The 9,208-nt window shown below is 38.7% G+C and overlaps 1 protein-coding gene across 1 annotated transcript in view; it reads left to right on the top strand.

Annotated features, from left to right (window-relative positions):
• The first annotated feature begins 208 nt into the window (after positions 1-208).
• grik3 (glutamate ionotropic receptor kainate type subunit 3) overlaps positions 209-9,208 on the top strand; it is a 170,428-nt gene continuing 161,428 nt past the window's right edge. Inside the window, exon 1 of the mRNA XM_049479959.1 lies at positions 209-770. Within this exon, the coding sequence (XP_049335916.1) occupies positions 656-770 (115 nt within the window). The 5' untranslated portion in view covers positions 209-655. The remainder of the gene's footprint in view (positions 771-9,208) is intronic.

The raw sequence follows: 9,208 nt of genomic DNA, 5'->3' as shown, positions 1-9,208 counted from the left end.
CAGACAGGTCCCGCCCATGTCGCTATGATTGTGGTTGATTGGCTCGCTGTCCGCCGCGTTCTGCTGTAGAATGCTCTGCGATTGGCTGGTAGTTCACACTCACAACCCGTCAGTCAGGCAGTCTGACTCTGTATTTAGCTGTATTCTCGTATTCTTCAGTCTCAGTGGACGGCCTAACCCGTGCCAGGTTGAATCAGCAGCCAATAACGACGCGCGAAAGAGCGTGCCACAAGCCAATCATAGCACGAGGAGGCGGAACTTTTCGCAAAACGGGTGGAAAAGCAAAAACAGTCCAGCGCAACGGTAGGAGGGGAATAGAGAGAGGCTCCTGCAGGCTGGTAGTAAGAGCCCGCGATCGCAGGTACAGAGCAGCGATCAAATCAGACCTGATAGAGCTGCACCGGGACTTGCAGAGCGCGCAAAAAGAGAGAGAGAGAGAACCAAAACTGGAAAAAGAGTCTGGACAACAACAGCAAGACCTGTTTCACCAGGTAAAATGAGTGCAAACTCGTTACAAGGCAGAGAGACCCTCATATGACACCCACGAAGCCAATTTTGACTCGCAGTTGTGAGGCAACGACTTTGGATTGCTAAATAAAACAAGAAAAAGACAACAAATAAACATCAGGAAAGTGGATCCCGCTCAGTGAGAAAGATGAGAAATAATTGGTGGTCGACTCAGAGTTCGAGTTTGGAATACTGGACGACGGTCGCGGTGTGTCTGTTTTGGATTCAGTGCTCATGTGGGATGCCTCATGTCATACGAATAGGTAAGAAGAACTGGATGGAGACTGGCGGCGTCTGACTCGTGGACATGCACGCGCGCACACACACACACACACACTTGGAGTTTACACACTTCACATGTTAATTCAGTGCCTTTCTTTGCGTTTAGCGAGTGTTTTTTGTTTTTACTCCGCGTGTTTCAGACACTGTGTTTTAGAGCCCCGTATCTTAGTGTAAACGGGATTAAACGCACTTGTGTGGAGCGAATGTTAGCTAAACGTGTTTGGCTGATTGACCTGCTTAATTACCTACTTACTTAACTAAATTGCTAGCCAGCCCGGTAGAGACTATCGTGACTATAGCTAGAGAAATTAACTGCAGTGTTATATAGTTAGTTAGCTCGTTAGTTAACGCTAACATAGCTATATAAAACCTAATGACTGTAAAATGTTTAATATTTATATGCGCCAGGGTATGAGCTAACCTAGTTAGCTTAATTCATTAACTAGCTAGCTAGTTAGTTAGCGTTAGGTGAGTTTTGCTGGTTAAGTTTGTGAGCTGCGGTTATAATTTTGAAACCTGGGGTACATTATCATAAATGAGCCAAATTTGATTTAACCTCTTATGGCATGGTTTTGGGGTATTGCACCATTCTTTTAATGTTGTAATATTCTTTTGTTTGTCAGAAATATCACAAAACGTCACAAAGTTTTTTTTTTTTTTTTTTCATTTGCTGCCACAGGGCAACATTATGCACTTATACGCATATGACCACTTTTTTAAAGGGAATAATCCTAAAGCAGTGGTGGTTATTATTATTTTTCTTCCAAAAAAACAAACAAACAACCCCCCCCCCCCCAAAAAAAAAAAACATGCCATGGAGGGTTAAATTAGTCCAGCTAAACAGCCTATTTACTTTACAGCTTGGTTAGGTTAGTCACCTTGAAGAGACTTAGCTTTAGCATAATATTACTTTTTTATTAGCTAGAGAGAGGGGTGTGTAGGACGTAAGTTAGATTCTGAGGTGCTTTGTGTGTGTGTGTGTGAAGTGTGTGTGTCGCTTCACAGCAAGGTAATTCTGTGCCTAGCAAAGTTTTGAGCTTCACACACTGATTAAGTTCAAAACTTAATCCCCTTTTCTCCTATTAACAAGCTTTTTTTGCAAGTTTTGGCTAAAAGTTGATTAGTTTCTGGTTCTGGGAGTAAAATGTGGGTAAAAACTGGGATTTGGAGACTGTAGAAGTGGTAAAACGTTAGGTTACAGGGCTCAAGTGAAGATCAATAGGGCTTTGGCTCAAGGCACAGCACTTGTACCCAGAGCAAACACTGAACATGAGACACTAACTACACACACGCACACACACACACTTACAGGTTTACAGGTTAAGCGTCTTCTGAGAGGTGTTTCCAAGGGTCACATTATTGTGTCATCTCATGGATCACATAATTCTATATTATATGTCTTTCATAATATCTCATCATTTTGCAATTACATTGTTTATGTAACATTTAGTATATATGGGTGTATGTTTAAAAAAAATATATATATATATATGTATATAAACAGTATAATATAATTAGCCAATGTATATATGTGTTTTGTTTTTACTCTAAACACATTCTAAATTAATTATTAATTACAATTACAATATTCCTGTGCATTTTAAACTTAATTAAAACAAATTTAAACCCTCAGAAGTTGAGCTGTCTTACGCTTCTCTATTGTACCTTACAGCAGGCCTCCTCAGTTTCTTGGATAAGGAGCACGTTTACAAAAAAAAGAAAAAAAAAAGCCCAGCTTCTTTGATTTGTGCACATTTCTGTGTCAGATGATTGATAGCTGTGGGAATGACTTCTTTGACATTGTGGTGAAGATTTGTGATTTCTGACATGGCTCGGATCAGTGGCGTTCCCTTTGTGTGTGTTTGTGTTTGTGTGTGGTAAAAGTAAACAAATTCCATTTGACTAGAATTTTTGTATTTTAGCAGCATGTTTAAAAAAGACGAATCATACAGAATGTGACAGCTTTTGTTATTCAAATGACACTGAGATGAGGAGATAAGGTACTTTGAGATGTGAGGTTGCAGCTGTAGTCAAATCTCTCTGTGTCTCTATCACAAACAGAACACTCAGACACGCTCGGGCATACGCGCACACACAGCGATAAAACATATCAAATTTTATATTTATTTTTTTATTGTACCATCTGTGTCTGTATGTGTCTGCTGTATTCCGTCCGTCCGTCATTAACCCAGTTATATATGAGCCTTTGCTTGTGTGAGGGTGTGTGTTTGTGTTTGTATCATAATCATATTTTTTTTGCCTCTAGATATCCATATACATATGTTTATAGTCTTGCATATAGGCTTAAGAACTGTGTTGTGTTTGTATATAAATTCACAGTGTTCATCACAAAATAGTAAACGCCACCCGCTGATCTAGACCACTAGAGGGCTCTCCCTGAACTTCTGCGTAGACAACAGCTTCGCCAGTGTCTCCATACACAGGATCGGAACCACACCAGTGATATTCATTAAAGTGGGTGCTCTCCTGAGAGGAGGAGGGAGGGGTGTGTGTCTCCCTAAGAGGTAGCCTAAGCACTTCTACACCATCTGTGTAATGGTGGGCATCCAACGTGGACTTGCCTCCATTGATTCCACTGTTTTTACAATGTGCTTCTTCGAGGCCAGATGGCCGATCAAACTCACTCTGCAAGAATATAAAATATCTGGGGAGGAACTGTTTCTCCTGCGCCTCTGTGCTCTTCGCTGTATTGCCCTATGTTCCAGCATAGCAGAGTCTGTTTTCAAAAGGACTATGTTTCTGCGTAGGCTCCTCGGTCTTATTATGATGGATGTAATGAGGGCGTGTTTGGCAGAATGGCTGTGCGTTGTGCTGAACTGATTTTTGGACCACCGCAAACACACAGCACTGAATTTATGATACGGGATTGACTCATTCATATTGCTTTTTTTTTCAGAAATTGCAAGACCTTTCTGTTTCATTAAATCCATTAACAATTTTAAATAGTTTAAAATCACATTGCCAAAACAGCTTGAGCCTTAAAAAAATCGAAAGGAAATTTGACTTATTTATTAACACATTTCCAGAAAGGATGTGCAGCATATCCATAATGAATGAATAAATCCATAAACCCTGTGTCTCGTTTCGAAGCTGGATAAGCTTGCGTAGTTGCAGTTGTCTCATTTTCCGTACAGGCAGACGATGGATGAAACTAATTTATGGCCTCTGGCCCCTTTTCTATTTCTGAATGAGGGAATTCAGAGCCAGACAAGGATGTATTGGATAATCAATTGCTTTATCTACCTAATACTTCAAGTGCTTCATCATTGCCAGTTAATCAATCTGGCTCATGATTTTATGTCACTTTTGTTTCGCTTGCTCCTTTGTTCAGAGCAACAGTTGGCCTCCATGTATTAATTTTCCTCTCATTTTCCTATTGTTGAGGACATGCAGTATGCATGGTATCAAGATTGCAAGCTTTTACTGAAGTCACTAAATCAGATTGGGATGAAATAGGCACATGTGTGTGAAAGCAATAATACATAATATCCATTTTGCACAGGAACAGCTTAAAATTCACTGATACAGGCTATAATGCAGGAAATATTTATAAAACATTAGATAGAAAAGCAAAACCACCCACCTGCCTAATATTGTATTCCCTCATACCGCCACAAAAGCCCTTACCCACTGAAGCATGGAATCCACAAGGCATAGCCGACATTAACTTTTACAGCAATTTGTGCTACAGTTGCTCTTCTGTGGCATTCGCTTAGACCAGAGCAGACCAGCTAGCTTTCTCTCTCCACATGCAGCAATGAGCCTTTGGCGTCTGTGACCCTCTTACTGGTTCACTGGTTGTCTTTCCTTGGCCCATTTTTTTGGTAGGTACTACTGACTACTGCATACCAGAAAAAAAAAAACAGAAAAATTCCAAAAGACCTGCCTGCCATTTTGGAGATGATTTAACTCAGTGGTTTAGCCGTCACAATTCGTTCCATGTCAAAGTCGCTCCGATCCTTTCGCTTGCCCCTTTTTCCTACTTTCGCCACACATCGACTCCAAGAATTGACTGTTTGCTTGCTGCCTACTATATCTCAACCCTTGACAGATGCCATTAAAGCAGGATCATTAATGTTATTTACTTCAGTTTATGTCAGTGATTTTAGATTTTATTGTTTAAATTGTGTAGTGTAAATGAGGTCATGTTCATAAGATACTTTTTTATGTAATTTTTTTTTTCATTCACCACCTCATTGGATTTAAAAGATGTGATTAAAATGAAGAGGGTGTTTACAAGCCCAAAAGTAATTGGAAAATACACTGATTAGCAGTTTTATGGCCAGGTGTGGCCTATTCCCTCATTACTCAAATGAAGGACATAAAAGGTCTGGAGTTGATTCCAAGTGTTGCATTTGCATTTGGTAACTGTTCCTGAATACTCTTAATAAGCAGTCCAAAGAAGTGATGATGGAAGTGAAAAAGGTAAAAGGAAATCCAACCAAGAACATGTGAACATTCTTCATTAGAATAAATGCTCTTGCAGGTCTATATAAAAATTAGATGACAACTAAAAAGTAGATGTTGCAATGGTAATTTCTTTATTTTCTTCAAATAGCTATGATCATTTACTCATCAAAAACAGTATTGAGTAGATACATCATCGTCAAAGTCTACAATCGAGAAACCCTTTCATCTTTTAAATACAGACAGTTTACTTCAAAAATCAAAACCACTTGTAACACTTAAGAAAACAAAGGAAAGACTAGACTGCTAGTACCACATCATCTATCAAACATGGTAGAGGCTGTGTTGTAATATTGGCATATATGCATGAAAATGGAACTAGGTCACTGTTGTTTTCTTATGAAAATACTGTTGACAGAGGTATCAGGATGATTTCTAATGTATTAGGTGCATATTTCTCATATTCATTCAGGCATCATTCACGTATTTTTAAATCTTATTACAATTAATGTTTTAAAATAATCCTTATATTTAGAATTTCTTCAGTTTGTCCATTTAAATTTGAGCCTGTGAAATAGAAGGACTGTGTAACAAATATCATTCTGTAAATGTCATTCCTATGTGGGTAATTAAATAGTTTAAGTGTAATGTTAAGCATATAATAGGGCTGGGGGATATGGTAAAGTACTGTATCATGGTATTTAAAAGGATTTATCCGATACATGAAATTATCTTGATAAATGGGATCACAGTCAGAATGCATCAGTAATGACAGATCCTTAAAAACACTATTCAAATGCTATTCTATACTATATAGTATAGTGTATAGTGATGCAATATCCTGCAATTTATCCAATTAAATTGTCCCATGATGCTTTCTATATTTAAATGTTGTTGTGTTCTTTAAGTACTAATGGTATGTTTTTTTTTTTGTCAGTATGATATGAAAATTTATCACAATACGATAAAATATAGTAATATTGCCTACCTCTACCTCTACCTATACAAGTATTTTTGTATAATAAACTGCCTAGGAGCCAGTTCACCAATATATTCATATGGCATGCATACTCAACCGTGTTTTTCTTAGTCTTGAATGCATACTGATCTATGCTCAGGATATTTTGTATGAAAATGCTTTCATTTTATAAATACATAAGTCAGAGAGAGCATCACTGAGTCAGAGTGTCTGAGTCATAACCCTGTCCGTACCAAGGGCACTCAGTGACTTACTATGCTGAGAAAAAAAAGAAGGAAAAAAAACAGGAAGGAAGACATACATTTATAAAGAGACTGACAACAACAAGTGCGACATCATAAGTTCCATCAAATTAAGATGGCCATCAATAGCTGGGTGGAAAATGAATATTTCATTTTCATGTAAATTTAATCGGCAAGCTGACAGAACTGAGTGTGTGGTGAATCAACCCAGCAGATGCAGGGTCTAACGACAGTTCATCATTGAACGCAGGCCAGTGCCGGGGCACTTTGATGTGGGCTGCCCAGGTCTACGTTGTTTCAGTCTGGAGAAGGACCTTACACACAACTGCAATAAAGAACAGCAGCAGAACAGAGTAATTTTTTTTTTTTTTTTTTAGCACAAGCTAATTCTGGTCCTTATTAGGCTAAATTTACACTAGACTGACAGAGTTGGGCAGTTAATCAAATATTAATCAAACATTCATGACCTCTGACCGAATTAATCTTGCACATATCAGTTATAACAATTAAAATAATTGTTCCTTATTAATTATCAAAGTAAAATGTTCAAATAATTGAGATACTGCTTTGCCCAGCTTTAGACTGACACAAAAACACACCTGCACAGTCACAGCTAGGCAATTACCTGTGTGTGTGTGTTTGTGTGTGTGTGTGTGTGTGTGTGTGTGTGTGTGTGTGTGTGTGTGTGTGTGTGTGTGTGTGTGTGTGTGTGTGTGTGTGTGTGTGTGTGTGTGTGTGAGAAACTATAGAATGGGCATGTTTGTGTTATTCACCATATTAAAAATGAATGTTTCTTTCTATATTAGTTGTGCAAGGTTGTGTTTTAATTCGAGCAGTGGCAGAAGTACACAAGTTGCATACATATGTATAAATACAAATACTTTGGTTAAAAAATAATCTTACAATAACTTTGCATTGTTTAGTCAAATGAATTTATAAAAGTACATGCTCATAAAAAAAGATTTCTTTAAATCTATATTCTAATTACATTTTTGAAACAATATGTATTTTAAGTGATAGAAGTACACAGCCATATCAAGTATAATTATTAAATAATAGCTGAACTGTTTGCCTCACCTGCAAAATCATACAAATGATAATGTTAATATAGCAAAAAAAGCAGAACCAAATTAAAACACAAGTTTTCTATTTTTTAATCCAGTTCAGGGCTGGTAAATGTGTAATATTTGGCTTTTTAGCACTGATCTTCTGAAAATGTATGTTTTTTTCAACCTGTGTTTAAAATTGTAAGTAGACAATATATATTTTACATGCTTAAGTAAAGCACAGCTACTTACTGAGTTAGCAGTACGTCATTGTTCAAATATCATTCAAGTATTCAATTAAATGTACTTCATTATGTCTCTACCAGTGCTTGCCACTTTGATGGAATGCTAGCTCATAATCTGTTACCCCACACACTAGTTCTTTAATTCGTGAAAAAACCCTTTTCACACAAACTGCTAAACAGCTAATCACGCTTCTCTATCTTAACAGGCTAAATACATCGTAGACGAACACACACTTAAATGCGCCGGCACATTCACAGCTGTCTGCGTGTTCCATTGCTGTTCTGCACATCCGTTTCATTAACAAAGTCAGCACACTTGTGGCCTTGCTATTAGCTTCAATGTAGTTAATGAGAGACAGCAGATGTTGGTATTGTTCTCTTGAAAGTGTGAATCAAATGCACGGCGGCCTCTTCTCTTATGTCAGCGGGATATTCTGCCTATACTGGCACTCAGCGCTCCTGCGAGACTTGATGAGACTGGCAAGCTATCTGCCGTCACACACACGCTCGCACACAGTTTGTTGCATCTCGTGTAGTGTACACAAAACAGCGTAATGAAACGCAAACCAAGTCTCACTTGCAGACGCACATCACGTCCAATGGTGTGATTACTTTTTAATGCAATAGCAAATTTGGACCCTCTCCTCATAATGGCTTTGAAGCCTAATTTGAAAATCTATACATTATGGAGAGAGCAATTAAATGCATGCGAGCCTGCAGATGATCTGTTTTGTACTGTTCTGGAACATATTCAATCTTAGTGCAAGCTGAGTATGAGTGTGTGCATATGTTTAGTAAGAAGGAGTGATTCACCACATCTTCTTGTGTGTGTAGATCACTTCACTCGATTGGCCGAAGCCTTTCCGCATTTTGTAACAAGGTGGATTGATACAGATAAAGCGAAAAACCATGCATCATTTGGGGGATAGGCTTACCTGGCGCAAGAATAATTGACTCTATTATAGATTATAAGGATCGGTGCGTGATGGCCAACAGGGAGAGGAGATAAGGTAAATGGAGATTGGAAAATGCGGAGATAATCCACTGACACAGAAGGCCTTTCCCTGCGCTGCAAGTCTTGAACTGTTGTCAGAGCAGATGGTGTTTTCATATCACACTACAAAGTGTGTACTCCACAGTACAAGGTCTGAGGGGAACATATGCTCCTGGTAATTAAATAAATAATACGCACGTGAACCTTACGCTGATGCAACAGTGGATGGCGTCGGATTAGCGAGGGCGGAAAACCCTTCGATCGGAGGGGCGTGAGGTTGTGGTGCTCTGTTTGTCTCATTCGCGCCTGTGGAGGGAGGTGGGGAGGTGTGGTGTGGTGTGGTGGGGTGGGGTGGTTGGGAATTCCAGCAAAGTGTCTGTGTGATGGAGTCAGATAATATTGTGCTGTTCCTGTTTTATTCCGTGCGCTTGTCTCCGGAGATGGCATGCCATTACTTCTCGATGTGTGCCCTTATAGATTTGACA

This window comes from Astyanax mexicanus, chromosome 6 (genome assembly GCF_023375975.1).
Source record: "Astyanax mexicanus isolate ESR-SI-001 chromosome 6, AstMex3_surface, whole genome shotgun sequence".
Classification (NCBI taxonomy): domain Eukaryota; kingdom Metazoa; phylum Chordata; class Actinopteri; order Characiformes; family Acestrorhamphidae; genus Astyanax; species Astyanax mexicanus.
The sequence above is the reverse complement of the archived record's forward strand: the minus strand, read 5'-3'. Positions and strand labels throughout refer to the sequence as shown.